We start from the raw sequence: 21,368 nt of genomic DNA, 5'->3' as shown, positions 1-21,368 counted from the left end.
CAAATTACTTTATTTTTTTCTGGCCCGGTTCTTCAACTGTGAATCCACCAGATCAGTGTCTTCAATCAAAATTAGAATGTGACCTGGTAAACCCTCTGACTGTCCTATCGCTGACCCCAGAATGAGAGAGTGAAAGAGATCCAGCCACCATGACTGAGAGAGAGGGGTGCAGTTGGGAAACGGGGGGAGGGTACGGGCATGAGGTGCTAAAATTTTGGCTCACCAGGCCATAAAACAGTGGTTGAGAATTCTAAGTCTAGATGCTCCCTGAGAGTCCTCTCCTCCCTAACAATTGGTATTCTGTACATGTGTACGAAGCTGGCAGGAAGATAAAACTCTGCTTCCACATGGCTCAGAGGGGATTGTGAATTGCCTAAATATGACACCATTTATTTCTCCCAGATTCAGGTCATCAGGCTCAGAGAATTTGCTGCTCCTGCCACTCCCTCCCTCCGCCATCTTGAGTCCTCCCTCCCCTTGTACTCGGGAAAACCTTTCAGCTACTGCCAGCCATTGCCAACCAGCTGGCTCCACTGAGAGATCACCAAGAGAAACAAAGTCACCGGGCCAGGAAAGTAACAACCCTTCAAGGAATTCGTCAAGTCTCTTAACCTTTTCCCACTTTTTCAGCTCCTCCCACAAAGACAAGCCACATGCCATTTTCTCCACACTGAGAAGCTACCCTGTCGGATGATGTGATATAGTAGAAAGAAGTGGGTGAAGCCCCAAAAGACTTGAGGTCAGGACAGAGCTCCACCACTTCCTAATTGCTTGAAGAAGCATACCCTCCATGAGCCTCAACTTCCTCATCTGTAAAATGAGGTTGATAATATCTGTTTTACTTTTCTCACAAGGTTTTGTAAGGATCGGTTGAAAAAGTGCAGCTAAAAGCAATTAACACACTCTGTTATTTCAGCCTAGTTTCCCAGCCTACATCCTGCCACCCTTAAACTCTGTGGTTCAGTGGGGCCAACAGCATCCCCCAACCATGCTCACTGGACAAGGGATGGTCATATGACCTAAGCTGGCCAGTGGGCCTTTTGCCGGTTCTACTACAGAACAGTCCTCTCTGCTGGGAGCCATCTTGTCCCCCCACAGGAAGAGGTATTCCAAAGAATGCAAGCAACCCAGAGAGAAGCAGAACGGGAGATGTTTCAGAACAAATTTCCCATGATGTCATTTGAGCACCTGCATGAACTCATTCATTCATTCTTTCATTCAACAACTGGTCATTATGTCCGTCCTATATTCCATGTCCATTTCTGGATGCTTGGCATTTTGTGGTGAACAAAAGAAAGACTCTACCCACCTGGAGCCTGCATGCCAGTAGGAATCCCAGGCAGTAAACAAATACCAAGTATATACATAACATAATGCCAAGTAATGATAAGTTATGAAGGAAAATTAAAGCAGGGTAAGTGGATGAACACAGAAGGGAAGATGCTGTTTAGATAAAGTGACTGACTCCAGCTCTCCCTACGGATTTTCAAGCTCCGTGAGCCAATAAAGCCTCGTTGTGTTAAGCGAGCTTGAACTGGGTTGCCCTCGGTGCCACCAAGATCCCTCATGAACACAGCTTTACAAATGTAAGCATTGGTAATGCTGCTGCTGCTGATTACTATAATAGCAACAAAACAGCCTCTTGAGAAGGAACTGGACCACACCCTGGGGAATGCATATCTAAGATATTTATGCCCATGGAACAACCCAAGGACAGGAAATTATCAATCGATTTCCAAAAGTATTGTCTGCGGAATTAAACACATACAAAGGTCATTCCTCTAGATTCACCCACTCCATCCGTTGACTTGAAAGTCAGAAACTTAAAAAAAAAAAATGTGTTTAGGTCAACTACAATTGAATTAAAAAAATAATAATTTTAAAAATGTGCTTAGAAAATTGGAGTTGATCATCGAGTGAAATAAACTGTTAGGTTGGTCCATCTGTGGCCTGTTGGCTATCGAAATATTGCCAGCACGAACACCCTACCACTTACATGGATTTAAGGGACACTCTAAGGGCATGAGGAATAATTCAGTTACAGAGCATCCACAGCCAGTATTCGTGGGGAGCTGACTCCCTGTGGTTCTTACAGAGTAGTTAGAGGCTGATAGTTGCAAACTCTGACCTCACATAACCAGTTGCCAAGGGTAAGAATGCAAATGCCCAATAATATCAGCATTCCCACAAAAGTTTTCAAACTTTCATCCCTTTAATTTTAAGTTCCTAAAACCCAGGACATTTTTCATGCTTTCTAACTCACCCCACGCCCCCTCACATACATAGACACATAGGCACATAATCTCTGGAATTCTGATGTGATGATTAGTATTTAAGGGGAGCTCCAAACAAACATAGGGTCTCTTAGCTTGAGCTCTTAGAAGGACTTGGGAGCATCCTATATCACTTTGATGCACAGGATGTATAACCAAATAAAGAAAAATGTGAAACTGGAACTTCTATCATTGTCCTCCTAGGCTGCCACACCCACACTGTGAATAATAATTTGCTTTACTCAGATTAAGACATGTGCAAGCCAAGATGAGCCTACTCAAAAAAAAAAAAAAAAAAAAAAAACAAAGAAAGTGCTTCAAGCCTTCCTGTAGCTGCTGGAGTTTCCTCATGTTTCTCTTCCACAAATTGCAACCATTGTGGAGATATCACATTACCTGCTGGGGAAAGGTGTTCAGTAGCACTGAACTAGACAGCATGAGGACCCTTTCCAGAATGTCTAGCAGGCATTGTCTTCTGTAACTGGGCTGGTTTAAAGTATTGCACACCAGGAATGAAATGAGCTTTGCAAGGGCGGTGTTCTGTCAGAGGTGCTGTGACTATGGTTTTGGTTCCTTTTTGTACCTGAATCTTGACTCCAAGAAACGTTTATAATCTACCTGATAAATATATATCTCAACATGTCCCCAAAAATGTTGGAACACAGGCTGTTACATGAGGAAGGAGTTCTATGGTAAAGGAAGTTTGAAAAACACTAGGTTTTCTTTTTAAAAAAAGACTTTTTAAGTGATAATACCCATTGGTTACCCAGAGCCTTTTAAATGGTAATACACATTGTGACTATCCCAGAGCGAGGTATGCCAGCGCTCCCAATTTTTTTTATCACAGATATTTTTTAGGTAGGAGCACCTGTTAACACCCCGCAGAGCACAATCTGAGACAAAGCGAATTGTGACAATATTCAGTAGAATTCTTTATTCCCAGACATTGGGGCTTCAACACAAAGGGATAAATGAGAATGTTTGAACTAACACACTATGGAAAGAGATTAAAAAGAGATTATACTCTGGTTTTAACTTAAGTATAATTAAATTCAACAAATTACAGATTAAAAATTTTGAAAACTTCTCTACTTATGAATGTCCAAGTTATAAACTTTCATGGAGACAAAGCTGCAACACATCAGCTCGGCCTCCCACCAGCAGATGGCAGTAGTTGTAGTGCAAGGTCCTTCCAGTTTGGACCACAGAGTCCTTTGTTAGCAAGCAGCAATCTTGCCAGAGTTCTACTTAGTTTTGCAAACGTGGTTAATCCCACTGTATCCAATGAGTACAAGAACAGCAAATGTTTTAAATAAAAGGTGTGCAATTGCAATGGAACTGAAAGAAGAGATAATAAAAGACTGAAAGTGCAGAGAAAAAATAAGGACTGTTGTGCTCCTGGTGCTGTGATTCATCCCAAGAGGAGGCATGGTTTGGGAGAATGCTTAGCATAAGCCCCGCTGCACACACACCCTCCATGACAATCAGCAAGAGAGGAGGGGAAAGAACAAACGCCAGGGGGCTTGAGAGCAGGGGGCTGCAAGATGAGCACCCACATGGGCTTCCCATAAGCCAGATGTCAATTCAGAAGAAAGCTGGGACTTGGCTCAAGGACCCAACGGCAGAGCATGGCGAATGTGCTGTTGTTGAAGTGTGTATTCGTTCATTCAGCACCTGTTTTACTGAGTGCCTAATACGACCCAAACATACTTGCTGGCTACCGGCAACACATTAGTGACTAAAACAGATATGTCCCCACCCTTGAGAAACATACATACTATGGGAAGATGCGGAGAGAAACAGGCAATAAACAAACAAAAACATAAAAGTGTACGTGTTGGTGAGTACTATAAAAGAAGCAAAATGGAAAACAGTGGTAGAAAGCAAGAGAAGTGAAGGTGGGGTGCTGGTGGTGTAGATGTGGTCCTCAGTGGATAACCGGGGGTGGACCCTAAGTTCCGGTCCCTCCAAATCTTCACAGCATCACACTGAGTGGGGAGGTGGAAAATGTAGCTACCATGGCAGCTTAGGGGCTCCACAGGAGGCAGGTGGAGGTGGGAGAGTGTCATCCAGATCCACAGACCTCCTAGTACACTGCACTGATCTACTTTGGAGAAAAGATGGCCCAGGAAATATTTATCAGCACAAAGAAGAAGCATCTGCTGGTTTTCAAGTTTCACAAGACTCATACTCCAATTAAGTGGAAATGCTCCCCGGGTCTTGGTTCCCCTGGACTCAAACAACAAATAGAGGAACTTCTGTGCTACCTAGCAAGGCTGTGGTGTTAATTTTTAATTTCTTATCACTTAATAACTGAAGACATGTTTTAGTGGATTTAACTAAAAGAACCATCTGTTAACCTGATCTGGATTTTTTCTTATCTTGTGTACCAAGGAGTCTGCTGAGCCTCTTCTATTCTTCCTACACTGATCTTGACCCACAGTTGTCTGCACTTCCTGTGTCACAGCCTTCTATTTGCAGACAGCCCCCAGTTTTTATTTAACATATCAAAATCATGTTCAGCATTTATCCATTATGATGCTGTGTTTGCTAAGATTAGGTTTGGCGATGAGTAGTAGCCAATTCAAAATAACAATGGCTTAAAAAGACAGAAGTTTATATTTCTCTCTCAAATAAGCATTGAAAGACAAATAGTCCAAGGATAATGGCAGCTCTGCTCCACAAAATCCTCATGAAGCGAAGCTCCTTTTCTCTTATAGCTCCAGCAAGCATGGCCTCTGTTTACTCAGGAGCCAATATGGCTGCTACAGCTCCAGCCACCATATCTGCATTCTCAGATAGGACAAAAAAGGAAGAACAGTCCCTTCGTGGACCCTTCCCAGTAGTTGCACTCACCTCTTCCACTTACATCCCATTGCCTAGTCATATGCCCAGACTTAGCTGCAAGGGAGTCTGGGAACTTATTCTCCATCAAAAATAAAAGGGCTGCCTCAGCCAACAAGCTCTACAAGTTGTCTGTTACTAGTTTTGATGGCTCTGCTGTGTTGTTTTTCATCTGTATTCCTACCTTAGCTCCTTCTGGGTTCTGTGCTCTATGAGAAGTCATATCTCCCTCTCCTCTGAGGTGAAAAGACACAGTGTGATTTTGACAGGGCTAAAAATGGCACATTGGGCAAACACCCAAACACCAGGATATACCCTAAGTATTATAAGAAAATAATTTGTCTAGATTGCAGCAGCTTATAAATTTTCTATTTAAAATCATCATGTCCAGGGTGCCTGGGTGGCTCAGTTGGTTAAGCATCTGACTCGATTTTGGCTCAGATCATGATCTCACAGTTCATGAGTTCGAGCCCTGTGTTTGAGTCTTGAGTTGGGCTCTGTGCTGACAGCATGGAGCCTGCTTGGGATTCTCTTTCGCTCTTTATCTGTCTCTCTCTCTCAGTAAAATAACTTAAAAAATAAATAAAGGTAAATAAAAATAAAATCATCATATTCACTGTTCTAAGGACTGAAGCAGTAATTTTAGTAAAGGGTCTGAACAAGGAGGCAAAGATGCGAAATAATTTTAATGAAAAAAACCACGTTATACCACACATAAGCTCAGAAGCACTTTACCCACTTACAACCTCCAAGAAATAAATATTGCCTCAGAGACGTTCATTAACTGTATTACTTCATTCAACACCTACTTCTTGAGCACGTGCTATGTGCCTGACACTGCTCTAGCCATGGGGCATGCAGCAGTAAACAAGACAGGCAGGGTCCCTATCCTCATGGTTCTTGTATTCTAGAAGCAGAGAGGAAAATAAGAAATAAGAAAATAAAATAATCACACATTCTTGCATAGTGGATAAAAGGACAGAATGGCAGGGGTTAGTGAAGGTAACATGTTATTGACTAATAGTAATAGCTAACTCTTACAAGAACTTACATGGGATGGGCATTATCCTGAGACTTGACAGACACTGACTCATTTAATCTCCACAACAATTCAGGCACTCAGGCACATGGAGCCATTACCATGCTCAAGGTGGCAGAGCTTAGATTTGAACCGAGGCTGACTGGCTCTAGAGTTCTCTCTGTTAATGCTACATGATAATATCCTCCTGAAAGAATGAGTAGAAGCCTGCCATGTGAAGAACTGGGAAAGAACATTCTAGAAAATGGAATAAACTTCAGTATGGGCCCTGAGGTTAGACCAATCCAAGATGTTTAGAGAACCATAGGAAAGGAAGCAGGATTAGAGACTGGAGGTGGTGAATGAGGTGGAGAGTGACATAAATAGGCCAAGTCCACTGACACAGGGCCGGGAAAGCCAGCCCAGGTAAGGAATTGCCAGAGAGTCACAGAAGCAGGTCTTTGTGCCACTTTCTTCACCACCACTCATCCTCTCTCAATGTGACACTGCCCCAGAGATGCTGAGCTGTGCTCAGCCAGAAAACACCCATGACCATCTGCTTCTAGTCGAAAGCAAGGTCATCTACAGAGGGACATTATGCCAACATTGGCTCAAAAGCCCTATTGTTAAGCTCTTGGAGTTAAGAAGAGTCGCCATTTTTTTCATTTATAATCTGTCACATTTTTTTTAATGTTTATTTCTTTGTGAGAGAGAGAGACAGCACAAGCAGGGGAGGGGCAGAGAAAGCGGGAGACACAGAATCCGAAGCAGGCTCCAGGCTCTGGGCTGTCAGCACAGAGCCCGACATGGGGCTCGAACTTGTGAACTATGAGACAATGACCTGAGCTGAAGTCAGACACCTAACTGACTGAGCCACCCAGGCACCCCTGGAGCCTTGTACTAAGGCTGATAGCAGGCACTTTCAGGGCTCCTCAAAAGAAGAACCCACAGCTCCTATCCATTCCTCTGTAGGTACTGCAGAGTCTCGGCATGGTGTTTCCGCCCTCTTGATGACGTGAAGGAGAAGCAGTGGGAGGCAGGAGTTCTGTGTGATGGAGTGGTCTTCTCCCACACCACTGGGCCTAGGACAGACCTCTTCCCTTGGAAGTGCTGGCCATGGCCATGGAGTTTACCTCCTCAGGTGGGTTGATAACACCACACAATAATGCCCCTGAATCAATACTCACTGAGGTCTGGGGCTGGCTGCTGAGAAGTATACTTAGAGAACCTGCCTGAAGGAGTCAAGCCAGTAACAAGGGCTGTCTGTCCACAGTGACCTCTTATATTGGCAAGTCATCCACATGCTTGTTCCACGAGACAAACTTCACCTTCTTTTTTCTTTTTTTTAGTGTTTATTTATTTTTGAGACAGAGAGGGACAGGGCATGAATGGGGGAGGGTCAGAGAGAGAGGGAGACACAGAATCCGAAGCAGGCTCCAGGCCCTGAGCTGTCAGCACAGAGCCCGACGCGGGGCTCTAACTCACAGACCATGAGATCATGACCTGAGCCGAAGTCGGAAGCCCAACCAACTGAGCCACCCAGGCGCCCCAGACCTCACCTTCTTTGTCACCCTGCTACCTCAAAACCTTAAAGGCTCCCATTCCTATAAAATAGAACAAACACTCCCATTGTGTGTACGCGGCTTTTTAATGACCAATTGCTGCTTCACTGTTCAGGTTCATCTCTCCCCCCCCCGCATCCTTCATCATGCCCACTTTCCTCCCTCATGTCAAATAGTCTATTCCTCAAACACATGTCCATTGGTTCAGGCTCTGCTCTCTACCTAGACTGTCTTCCCATCTTCCAGAGAACTCCATCCTTCATGGTTTTCATTCAAAGTCCACATCATCTGCAGAACCTTCTCTGACTTCCCCAGGCACAGGGGACATTCCTTCCCCATCCTGGTCAAATAGCTCCTTGCACACTGCACTATCAAGTTTATCTGCCACTGCCTCCACATGCACTGGTTGAGACAGGGTCCAGTTTTTACTTACCTTTGTCCCCCAGTAAAATTTTAGAATTGTCTCCATAAAGGTCTGGCATATATATCCTGTTTAAGATTATTCTCAGTATTGGGGCACTTGGGTGGCTCAGTCAGTTGATCTCACGGTTCGTGAGTTTGAGCCCCACATCAAGCTCTGTGCTGACAGCTCAGAGCCTGGAGCCTGCTTCAGATTCTGTGTCTCCTTCTCTCTCTGCACCTCCTCTGTTCACACTCTGTCTCTCTCTCTCTCTCAAAAAAAAATTTTTTTTTCCTGGGTACCATTATAGAAGTTTTATTTCCCTAGTGAATGGGACTTTTTTTCTGTATTATATATTCTGGCTAATGACTACTCATATATTAGGTGTTGTTTTTTTTTTTTTTTTTTTGCTTTTACTTTTATCAATCTATCAAGCTATTGTATTAATCTATCAATCTATATTGATAAACATAAAAGTCTTTGAACAGTCATCTGGTTCAAAGACTTTTTCTTAAAATAAACATGAAGCTTCAGTCTTCCTTCTCCCCTACCTCTTTAACCCATTGCCACAGACAACTTTTCATTTTTTTTTAGATGATTCTTTTGGTATTTACCTTGCGATCTCTAAATACCATGTTTCTACTGCTATTTCTTGATATTATTTGTAGAAATTATCTGTTAACTTCCCCCTAACCTTCCCCTGACCAACATGCACATACTCCCCATCCACATTAGTTTACTAGGGCTGCTGTAACAAAGAACAATCAACTAGGTGGCTTAACCAAGAGAAATTTATTGTCTTGTGGGTCTCGGGGCTAGAAGTCCAAAATCAGGACGTCATCAGGGGTGGTTCCTTCTGAGGGCAGTGAGGAAGAATTTGTCTCATGCCTCTCTCTTAGATTCTGGTGGTCTACCAGCCGTCTTTGGCATTCCTTGGCTTGTGGATGTAAAATTGCAATCTTCATGTGGCATTCTCACTGTGTGTTTGTCTCTATGTCCAGATTTGCCCTTTTTATAAATACACCAGTCATATCAGATTAGAGCCCACCCTAATGACCTCCTCTTAATTTGATCACTGCAAGACATTATGTCTAAAAAAGATCACATTCACACATAGTAGGAGTTAGGACTTCAACATATTTCAGAGGAATACAATTCAACCCATAACACCATCCTTTCAAAACTATATAATTATATCATCACACTGTTAATGTTCAGTATTTACACTGTAATGAACCTATAGCTAGGCAGAGCTAAGCCATGTAGCTCTATTCCCTTTCCTGAATAATTTTGTTATATCCCTGGAGTTAACAATTATATTTTATTCTGTTTGATTATTTTTTTGTGTGTTCTTATCCCAAGCTCAACTGAAAACTCCCTGCCAGTTGTCTAATTTATTTTTCATCACATTCCCCCACCTCAGCTACTGTATCAATTTCATCATGATGAATTTCCCCTTCCCGAGCCTTCTGTCCTGCACTAATGTGGCCAGATTACTCTTTGGAGGATGTCCCTTCACCACTATGCTAGAGATTCTCCTTATTTCCTGTTTCTTGGATCAGATATCTTCCCTTTTTTAGCTACTCCCTTGATTTATATAGTCTCCAATAGTTTCCTAAGAAAAAGTGTGCAAGAGACAAATATTTGAGACCTTTTATTTCCAATAATATCTGTATCCTATTTTCACATTCAATGGATAGCTTGACTGGGTATAGAACTGTAGGTAAGAAATCATTTCACTTCAGAATTATGACAGCAATAGCTCCAATACCGCTATTCAGAAGGCTGAATCACTCTGCTTCCTATTGTTTGTGTGAACCTATTTATTTATAAGAGCTTCTTTTGTTTTTTTTTCTTTGTTTTTCAGTGTAGTTAGAACACAGTGTTATGTTAATTTCAGGTGTACAATATAGTGATTCAACACTTCCATACATCACCCAGTGCTCATTACAAGTGTCCTTCTTAACCCCCATCACCTATTTCCCCCATCCACCCACCTCCCCTCTGGTAACCAGCAGTGTGTTCTCTATAGTTAAGAGTCTGTTTCTTGGTTTCTCTCTCTCTCTCTCTCTCTCTCTCTCTCTCTCTCTCTTTTCTTTTCTTATCTTTCTTTGCTCATTTGTTTTGTTTATTAAATTCTACATATGAGTGAAATCATATGGCATTTGTCTTTCTCTGACTTATTTTGCTTAGGATTATACACTCTAGCTCCATCCACGTTGTTGCCAATGGCAGGATTTCATTCTTTTTATGGCTGAATAATATTCCATTTTGTATATATACCACATCTTCCTAATCTATTCATCTATCAGTAGACACTTGGGCTGCTTCCATATCTTGGTTAATAATGCTGCCATAAACATTGAAGTGCATGTATCCCTTTGAATTAGCATTTTTGTATTTTGAGGGTATGTAAGAGCTTTGTTTGATCAACAGTTGTGGTAGGCAGAATTCTAAGATGACCACCCAGTGATTTACACCCTTATAGAATCTGAATGTGAGTAGAACCTGTGATTTACTTCTAGCCAATAGATTATGGAATGGTAACTTCCTTGATTAGATGACATTCTATGACAAAGGTGATGGGCTAATCACTCGTGATTGTATTATATACATAGAAGGTTCTGTCTTAGACTGGAATGGGAGATTTTCCCATAGGCTCTGAAGAAGTAGGTTGCCATATTGTGAGAGGGCTTGTGAAAGGGCAGTGTGGCAAGGAACTGAGGGATCTCCAGGAGCTGAGGGTGACCTCTAGCTGACAGCCAGAAGGGAAGCAGGGACCTCAGTCCTATGATCACAAAGAACTGACTTCTGTCAACAACCACATGAGCTTGGAAGAGAACTCCAAGTTCCAGACTGGAATGTGGCATAGACTGCAGCCTTGGGAGCCCCTAAGCAGAGGACCCGTCTAACCCATGTCCTGACCCCTGGAGACTGTGACATAAGTGTACGTTGACTTGAGATACTTACGTGCATGGTAATTAACTACAGAGTGATAGGAAACTAATACAATAGTACTCTAAAATTTCATGATGAAAAGCTTTTAGTAATGGTTTATTTTCATTTCTTAAGTAATGAGAAATTTTCTTGAATTATTTCACCAATTATTTTCTCGTGTCCATTTTCTTTGTTTCATCCTTCTGACTCCTATTATTTGGATACTGAATATCCTAGGTTGATTTACATGTAGATTTATATATTTTTTTCTCTTCTACTTTGCATTTTTCTGTCTTCTTGTTATACTAGCTGAGAGATCTGCTCAGCTTTCTTCTAACCCTTCCATTGAGTTTTTCATTTCTGCTACCATGATTTTCATTTATAACAGCATATTTTGTTCTTTGAATAGTCTTTCTTCAGAGAGCATTATGTTCTTGTTTCATAGATGCAATGTCATCTGTTATGTCACTAAGGATATTTATGATAGCTTTTTCATTGACATTTTCTTCTCCCTTCAAAATTTCTATTTTCTCCCTGTTGCCTCCCTATAAGCTTGTTGGAGTTTCAGTCTTTCATATCAGAATCTTTTATCAGATCTCTGGTGGTCATATTTAAGAGTAGGGGCCTAAAGCACTGACTGGAAGCTCTGAGCCCATTGGTGGAACTTGCTGGTTGTGAACAACACTGTCAAATGATATGGCTGAACCATTTGCTAGGGAACCTCAACATCAGTCCTTCAATGTCAGCTTCTTCTGGAGCTACTCAAATTTCACAGAGAAGAGTTTTCCAATCTCCTGCTATGCAGTTTAAGGCCTGTGTTTGGGGATTCAAGGAGGGCAAGGTGTAGGAGAGAAGGTTGGGAGTCTTAGCATTTGGTTTGTGCTCAGTTATTTTTGTCCCCCTATTTTCAGTATGTACCCCTGACTTCAACTGTGTCTGGACCCTCTCTTTTACCTGTCCATAAAATAAGCCAGGATGGGAGAAAGCCTGTACTTTTATGAACAGGAAAGCCTGTCCATAAAATAAGCCAGGATGGGAGTACAGCCAAGGCCTGTACTTTGGCCAGGATGGGAGAACTTCCTACCCGGCAGCAAGAAGAAAGGGAGGGGCTGTAAAGGTCTGACTACTTCTTTTATTATTGTGGTAAAACATATATAACATAAAATTTGCCATATTAACCATTTTTAAGTGTACAATTCAGTGGCATTATTTATATTTACAATGTTGTGCAACAACTGCCACTACCTATTTCCAAAAATTTTCATCACAGAAATTCTGTACGCATTAAGCAAAAACTGTCATTCCAACTGCTTTTTAAACAGCTTTCCACCAACCCTCTTTATTCCCCCTTCTACCTCCAGTCTCAAAAGTTTCCAGTGCCACTGATCCCTGAGTCTTTGAGGATGCTGCAGTGTAAATGATTGGTTCTTAGGACTTTTCTTTGTTATGTTAGTTACAAAATCTATCATTTTCCCATCTGCTTTCTAACTTCCAAAGTGATGTTGTCTCCACTATCACTGTAATCCTTGCAGATTTATGGCAAAAAAGGAACTCTTTACTGGTAGTTTTAGTGGCATTTCAGGACAGTACAAGTTAGATGAGTGTGCTTAACCCACCATTTTTACTAAAAATTTGATTGGGTATGCAGATCTTATATGTGACCACCTTGCCAAAATGCTCTGATTTCCAACTACTTTCCAGTCCATTTCTTAAGTATATGATCATGTTGTGTACAAATAATGAGAGCTTTAAGATTTCTTACAACATGGTCTCTTGAATTGATGCAATTCCCCCATCAAACTACAAATATGTAGAAAATTCAAGAGCTGTACTTGAAAGAAGGAGAAATGCCACGGTGTCAGAAATCAAGAGAGAAGTCAGAACTAAAAAAGTACAGGAAAGGTAATAACCACCCACAGAGGGCTTGGGGTTATGGACCAGGGTCAAACACTCACATAAGACAAAAGATGCTGCCTTAGCTCTTGAAGTGGGGACTCTGGAACTGAGCTGTAAGAGGTGTTTTTTGTGTCCTGTGTTATATTCTTTGGCCAGCCCCTGGTTTCCATGTGACAACATGACAGTGTCCCATGTCTAGTGTGCACCTAAGAGCAGAAGCCAGGTCATGTGGGGCCTAATAGACCAAGATAAGAAGTTTGGAAGGTTTTTACATCGCAGAATGATAGTATCTTATCTATGTTTCCAAAACATGCCTGTGGCTGCTATTAGTGGGAGCAAGAAAACAAGTTGGGAGGCCACTGTAGTTGTCAAGGGGACTGGTCTGATCTATTATCTATTGCTGGATAACAGACCAAATTTAAGTAGCATTAAAACAATAACCATTTTATTATACTCATGGATTCTCTGGACCAAGAATTCAGAAAGGGTACAGTAAAGAAAGCTTACTTCTGCTCTGTGAGGTCTGGCTCCTCAGCAGGAAAGTCAGATGAGTGTGGATAATTTCAAAGACTAGCAACTATGAAAGTGGGACTTAGCCAGAATTGTCAACTGGGCCACCTACATGTGCCTCTCTTGGGCTTCCTCACAGCATGGCAGCTCAGTCAAGAGAGAGCATCTGAAGGGAGAATCCCAACAGGACCAAACAGAAGACTCGTATGATCCATCCTGAGAAGTCATGTAGCATCACTTCTGCAATACTCTATTGGCACCATAGTCCTAGGCCCATCCAAGTTCAAGGGGAGGGAACATCACCACCACCTCTCAATGGAGAAGCATCAAAGAATTTGGAGGATGTGTTTTTAAAGCACTAAGGGAGAGATGACTGTGGCTACAACTAATACAATAGCAGTGGAGATGGTGGGAGAAATCAGATTCAAGAGACATTCAGGAGCCAAGCCAAGGAACTTGCTATTGAATTGTGTGCCAGAAAAAGGTGGAGTGCTATTTTAAAAATGAATCAAGGGTAGCTCCTATCCTGGGCATTTGGGTAAATGGCAGTGCCATTTATGAGATGGGGGGTGGAGTTATCCCAGAAGGTTTTATTTCATTCCAAAGGAAAGGTTAAAATAAAATTACATTTTTGACCACCTAATATACACAGATTTTGCGCTTGAAATGTGTCTTTTCATTTAATCTTTGAAACACCTCTGCGAAGTAGGAATATTTACTTACATTTTTCAGATGTAGTAACCAAAGCCCCAAGGATAAGCTACTTGCATAAGGTTGCGTGGAAAGTGAGGGTCAGAGCCAGGATTCAAACTTTAGACTCTACTCTCTCCTCAACAATCCTCCCTTAACCAAGCTCACATAGCTAGGAAATGGAAGAACTAGACTTTGGAATAAATTCTAGCCCTAAAGCCGCTGCTCTTAACAGTGCAGGTCGTGACTGAAGGCAACGCAGCAGGTTTACCACTGGGACCCAGCCCATTCATGGAAGAATGCTAACTCTCTGAATAAGAATGTCAAGGCCCCACACGATGCCCAGTGCTCCCTGGACAGTCCCAGGCACATCAGGATGCTCTGTGGATCATAGATGATTTTCAATTTCAAAAACAGAGAAAGGAGAGGAAAAGGAAGAAAAATGCCTGCCCTTGAACACCTTGACCTAGAAGTCACTACCTAAAACTTGCCCACAGATCATCCATCCACCCAGGGTATGGTCTTATGGATGTTCTTTGAAGACACAGAGCTGTATGGGTGTTAACCCAAAGGGAACAGCAGTATCATCAACTTTTGAAATGCGAGAGAAGAGGTGTTTGTTTTGCTTAAGTCCCAAATCTTTGATCATCTGCATCACAAATTTTTGATGCTTCTGGCAGTCTGCAATTGGTGAAAATTAACACTCAGGTAGGAAGCAGGTTAAAGAAGCTGCGAGAAGTGAGATTTAGGTCTTAGATCTGAACGGCGGCACCCTTTATCTCCACCCTCTTCCCACTCAGAAGCTGAGGCTTGTTTATTGTCTCTCTCTTCCACTGGAAGTGAAGTTTCTTGAGGTCATGAACTTACCTGCCATGTTCATTCACTCTCCAGCGCCTAAAAAAGGGGATCTAGTATGGACTATGTCCTCAATAAGTACTTGTTAAATAAATGAATCAATAACCTAGTTACTTTTCTTTCCTCCTACACTAGAGAGTAGCATCTCTTGCCTATTGGTGAAATCTCAGGGCGCCAAATCAGTGCCAGACTTCCCATCCCAACTGCCCACAGCCCGAACCAGGATAACTTCAGCCCAAAAACAGCACTAGGCTTCCTGATAGCTGGCACACTATCAGGCGGGCATCCCTCCATTCATGATCCTGTTGGAGCCTCCATGTAACCGGCAGTCCCCAGCTCAGGGAGTGTCAGAGGAACCAGGCAAACAGAGAGGGAAGTTCCACCTGTGTCTCTCCAGGATGCCAGTCCTACAGCGAGAAGCAGAGGGCACACATCCTGTGCTATGTCCCCAGCCTATCCCCATCCTGCTCACCCCATCAGCCAGCCTTGGCTTCATGCCCACAGCTGACACCAGCCTCTTGCCCAGAAAAATGCCTACTGGGCTACTGGATTCAGTGTGATATTCAACTCAGGATATTTGATAACCTTAGACAGCAGTAAGGGTGAAAAGAGAAAGCAAAGGGCAAGAAGGAGGAAGAGAACAGGGAAATTAAAAATGGACATTGGGGGCGCCTGGGTGGCGCAGTCGGTTAAGCGTCCGACTTCAGCCAGGTCACGATCTCGCGGTCCGTGAGTTCGAGCCCCGCGTCGGGCTCTGGGCTAATGGCTCGGAGCCTGGAGCCTGTTTCCGATTCTGTGTCTCCCTCTCTCTCTGCCCCTCCCCCGTTCATGCTCTGTCTCTCTCTGTCCCAAAAATAAATAAAAAATGTTGAAAAAAATTTTTTTAAATAAAAATGGACATTGGTTTCAAAGGGAATGGGTTTCTGAGGGAGGAGAGGAAGAAACGAAGTGACAAATTCTTCCTCCTTATACTGGATTTTTCCAAACCATGTAAAGTTCTTCTCTAGAAACTTAAATAAGTTGTGATCAAAAGGTCCTCATGAGTTTTGGAGGCAGGCAGACCTGGTTTTGATTCCTGGCTATGGCATCTGCTTCTTCTGTGGCTTCTGCGGCTTCTCTGGATCTATTTCTTCCCCATGAAAGTGTGGAAATTACTTGTAGGGGGGCTATGAAGATTCAGTGAGGGATGGGAGGTGAACTCGCCCCGTGCACCTCATAGCCACTCAAAAAGGTATTTAAGTTTTTTCTTTCCTTGCTCTCCGCGCACTCCCCACCCCACGTTGAAACCCCGCCTTTGGTTGTCCTCTATTTTTGATTGTGGGTTTGCCTGTTCCAAAGTCTCTCACAAGCATCTGACCCTGGACTGTGAGCTCAGGAAATAAATCCGTCTATGAAGAAGCCCTGTGATAAATAAGTTGTTACGCCCCAAGCCAGCAGTCAGCTGAAAATGGTCCCGGGAACATACCTGCCTTCAGTGGGACTGCAAGTCTCGTGGTGAGGTAAATCGGGGGGCAGCATGGGGACAGCGAGGTCTTGGGGTGGGGAGAAATAGGGGAGGATGAGGAAACTGAGGCCCAGGGCGGTTAACAAGCTCACCCATGTGAGTTAGTAGGTGGCAGAACTGGGATTCCCAGTCAGGCCTGTTGAAACCTGAGCTTGACCTCATAGCCTCTGTGCTGGAGGCCTCTGCCAGTGTGTGATGCAGAAAGAGAAGTCCACGGAGGACCAGGAGGCTGTGTGTGTGCTGTACAGGGACAGACACCAGACGTCCCCGTGCAAGCAGCAGAGTCTTCGGGGATGCAGGGAGGAGAAGTGGCAGGGCAGACTGGGTCCCGGACCACAGTCCCAGGGGACCCTGGGAACTCTTCGGGAGGGATTTGGGGGTGGGGACGGTGGTCAGAGTGTGACTGTCCCTGAAGTTCTATGGATGGGAGCTGTACCCTTCAGGTCCTTTGATGCAGATAATAAAAGCCAGCTCTGATTAGCGTATCTTATACAGGAAAGGAATGTGCTGGAGGAGATCAGAAGAACTAATATGAATCCTCGAGAACTTGGCTCAAATCACTAGGGGCCTGGCAGCCATGAGTTCCTGCAAGTCCACCCAAGTGAAAAGCTGATTGGGACCATGCTGATGGAGCACCCATCCGTCACCCCAGCACCCACAGACAAGTGATGCTGGGCTCTCCTCAGCTGCCCAGCCCCGGTGACTGATTCCAATACTCCTATGTCACCACTCTGTCCATGTTTGCAACTCCAGCAGCATCCCCCAGGAACCCCCAATAGAAGCTATGGGGGGGGGGTGTGCCTGGGTGGCTCAGTCGGGTGAGCGTCCAACTTCGACTCAGGTCATGATCTCGCAGCCTGTGGGTTCGAGCCCCGTGTTGGGCTCTGTGCTGAGAGCTCAGAGCATGGAGCCAGCTTCAGATTCTGTGTCTCCCTCTCTCTCTACCCCTCCCCCACTCACGCTCTGTCTCTCAAAATTGAATAAATGTTAAAAAAAGAAGTTAAAAAAAAAAGAAGCTGTGTGTGTGTGTGTGTGTGTGTGTGTGTGTGTGTGTGTGTGTGTGTACGATGAGGGTGGATTTCAGGAGAGGAGATTCCACAGTGGCACTCTCTGCCTCCCACAGTGACAGGTTGGTTCCTGCCTTTCACCAAGATTCTCTCGATGCACGGATTTTCCCAAATAAAAACGTGTCTGGATAGGTGGTAGACAAACCAGGACAATGTCCACCTCAGATACTGACCCACCTTCCATCCTAGGCTGTGACTCTGCCACAGAGCTCACAGAAGATTTTCTCAGACAATCACTTCTGGGAGGTAGACAGAGCAGATATTAGGATTTCCAGCTCTGGATGGAGACACTGAGATTCAGCTTGCCCACAGGCACCTGGCCAGCTGGTGCGGGACAGGGAGGAGGACCCAAAGGTCCCCCAGTGCCCAGAGCAGCAACCCTGCCTCTGTTCCACACAATGCCTCTCCCACAACAGGGGCTGACACGTCCACCTATAACCATGGTTCCCCCGGAAGCTCCCTGATGTCACCACAGGGTGCCTCCGAGGAACCTGCCCATTCACAGTCACCTGGCAGACAGGCCAGCCAGCACATGGCAGAGGGCAGAGAAGACCTCCTGGTTCCTCTCTTTCTTATGACAAGCTCAGCATACTTCCCAGAGACCCTCTCCTCCATCCCCTCTGAACGCTGGGAAATGACAAAGAAAGGGGGCCATGGAGGTCAGAAAAGGGAAGCCGGCTGTCACGTGACACCGCGGGCTTACCCCCTCCGGCATTATATCTGTGGTTCATGCCGAGACGTGGCGCCAGACCCAGAGAGCAAATGTCAGCTCCTCGCCAGATGTGTGACCTTGGCATGTCACGTAAGCGGCAGCCTGTTATGTCAAATGTGAAACAGTAAAACCACCGTTCCCCTCACAGTGTTGTGGCGATAATTGAATGAGAGAAAGATGCACCCTGGGTATGACCCTGAAGGGCACGATGATTGTAACCAGCTCCTCAGACTAGCTTCATCTGGTGGTTTATAAACACAAACAGCTTTGCTTGATCTTTTTCTCCTTTCTACTGTCTACTCTCCTTTCTCTGTCCATGATATATTGAGCAGTTCACATATATTTTCTGGGTTTTTTTTTTTCCGGGTTTTCACCGTTCTTAAATGTAGTAAAAGTGTGGAGGAATCTAATAGAAAATCTTCGCTCTCATCTGATCTAAGTGGCTCCCTTCCCGGTGGCCGGAGGCCACAGTGGGAAAGAAGACATCTTGGGTTTCTCCATCCTTCTTGTTCAGTCTCTACCCCATTCACTCAGCTGCTTGCAGCACATGTAGGAATGGGGGCGAGTTGTGCGGAAGGACGGGAAATAAAGGTCACAGAAGCTTTCACTTGACTTGTACTGTTGCAGTTTGTCATGGATGCCCTTCTAAGGCTTCCTGGCTCCCCTCCCCTCCCCTCCTCTCCTCACCTCTCCTCTCCTCTCCTCCCCTCCCCTTTTCCTTCCTTCCTTCCTTCCTTCCTTCCCTCCCTCCCTCCCTCCCTCCCTCCCTTCCTTTTGTTAATTATTGCAGTAAGAACATTTAAATATTATGGCATGAGACCTATCCTTAACAAAATTTTAACTGCACAGTGCAGTATTGTTAACTATAGGCACGATGTTCTACAGCAAATCTCTAGACCTTATTTGTCTTATGTAACTAACACTTATATCCACTAAACAGTGACTCCTCACTTCTCCCTCCCCTCACCCCTGGCAACCACCCTTCTATTCTTGGTTTCTATGAGCTTGACTATTTAGATTCCTCATATAAGTGAGATTATGTAGTATTTGTCCTCCTGTGTCCAGCTTGTTTCACTCAGCATATCCTCCAGGTACCTCCATGGTGTCACATATGGCTGGATTTCCTTCTTTTTTAAGGTTTAATAATACTCTATCACACACATGCACATGTGTGCATACACACACACACACACACACACACACACACACACATCTTTGATCCATTCATCCATCAGGGGACACTTAGGTTGTTTCCACAACTTGGATTGACTTGGACTTAAACAGCGCTGCAATGATCATGAGAGTGCAGATAGCTCTCTGAGATCTTGATTTCAATTCTTTTGGATATATACCCAGAAGTGGGATTGCTATATCAAATGGCATTTCTATTTTTAATGTTTTTAGGAACTTCCATTCTGTTTTTCGTAACAGTTGCACCATTTTGCCTTCCCACCAACAATGTGCAAGGGTTCCAATTTCTCCACATCCTTGCCAACACTTATCTTTCGGTTTTGTTTTGTTTTGTCTTGTTTTTGATAACAGCTACCCTAACAGGTATGAGGCAATATCTCATTCTGGTTTGATGTGCATGATTAGTAGTATTAAGCGTCCTTTGGGGTTTTGTTTGTTTTTGCTTCCAAGTTATAGGAACCTATAGAGATTTTGTGAGCTCTGTCCTCCCCGTTTGGGAACCTCTCTGTGCGTGGCATCTCTGTGCAAGAGAAGTGCTCTCAGGTGACCTCCTTCTAGAGCCCACATCCAGTAACACAACCTACACAACGTCTTTTTGTTGGGGGAGTCCTCTTGCACAGGGCCCTTTCCAAATGCCATCACCCTCTTAAAAACTCAGAACCACTCAACTGGAAGAGGGAAGAGCCCCACCTGCTCAAGAAAAGCCCAAGGAAACTACAAGCTTCCCAGAGACGTGTGTCCTCCAAATGCTCTGCACGTCCAGGAGCACCTCCCCAACCAGGACCCATGGATGGAGCTCAGCAGGGCTGGGGCGACACACAGAGCTGGGCTTCTCCTCCTCTCGGATGTGCTCAGTGTCTAGGAGCAGAGATGGTCCCTGGGCTCCTGCACACGAGGACCTGAGGAGCAGGGCAGCTCCTGTGGGGAAGTGCGGAGCAGGGGGTGGGGTGAGCCAGGAAGCCAGAGACAAGGCACTCAGGAGCCCTTGAGTTTTCATCCCCCAGCACACCTGCTGGTCCTCACAGAGGGCCCCCCTCAGGTCCTCACTGTTTCCCTTTCGCAGAGCAAAGAAGAGAATGGGGAAAAAAGTGACCACATAATAATAATAACAATAATAATGGCAAAGCAGCTGTAATTTGCTTAACTCTTATCACAAGTCAGCACAGGCCCAGGCTACACGGACTGTCGCTGTCAATGTTCATGACATTCTGAGGCAGTGGGCAGGGAGAATAATGGCCCCCAAAGAGATTCCTGGTCCCCAGAATCTCTGTATGCTCTGTTACATGCAAGGAGGAATTAAGGGTGCAGATGGAACAAGGGCTGCTAATTAGCTGACCTTGAAATAAAGAAATTATCTGGGTGCCCCAATGTAGTCATGAGGGTCCTCAAATGGGGCAGAGGGAGAAGAATGAGTGTCAGAGTGATGTCACGTGAGAGACTCAACTGGCTATTGCCAACTTTGAGGACAGAAGGGGCCACGAGACAAGGGATGGGGGTAAGGAAAAGGCAAAGAAACAGATTCTGCCCTGGAGCCTTCCGATGGGAGCCCAGCCCTGCCGACACCTGAATTTTAATCTAGTAAGACCTGTTTTGGACTTCTGACCTCTAAAAATGTAGAATGAGAAACTTGTATTGTTTTCACCCACGCAGTTTCGGGTAATCCGTTGCAGCCCGTGGGTACTCTTATCAGATGGGAGAACTGAGGGTGGGCTTCTCCCAACTGTGGGCCCAGGGCCAAAGACTTCCCCCCTTTCAACTCCTGTATCCAAGCCTTCTCCTCCTCTTTCGGACTCTGAGCTTCTCTCCCTAATTCAAGACCGAAGGCTGTGTTGGCAAAGGGGAAGATGCCACCTCGTGGGAGAGAAAGAGGAGAAGCGAGGGGGGGCCCGGCCAGCACAGGTGTACGAAA

General features: G+C 44.5%; 1 protein-coding gene across 2 annotated transcripts in view; it reads right to left on the bottom strand.

The window, feature by feature from the left end:
- The window catches only part of NTRK3 (neurotrophic receptor tyrosine kinase 3), a 551,343-nt gene that overhangs the window by 478,637 nt on the left and 51,338 nt on the right, over positions 1 to 21,368 (bottom strand). Inside the window, exon 1 of one of the 2 annotated variants that reach the window (XM_047863604.1) lies at positions 1,310 to 1,372. The exons of the other annotated variant lie outside the window; for it this stretch is intronic. Within the exon in view, the coding sequence (XP_047719560.1) occupies positions 1,310 to 1,367 (58 nt within the window). The 5' untranslated portion in view covers positions 1,368 to 1,372. Of the gene's footprint in view, positions 1 to 1,309; positions 1,373 to 21,368 lie in introns of those variants that run through there. 2 annotated transcript variants of the gene reach the window in all.

The sequence above is a fragment of the Prionailurus viverrinus genome, chromosome B3 (genome assembly GCF_022837055.1).
Source record: "Prionailurus viverrinus isolate Anna chromosome B3, UM_Priviv_1.0, whole genome shotgun sequence".
In the NCBI taxonomy this organism is placed as follows: Eukaryota; Metazoa; Chordata; class Mammalia; order Carnivora; family Felidae; genus Prionailurus; species Prionailurus viverrinus.
This window is presented reverse-complemented; position numbering and strand designations above follow the sequence as displayed.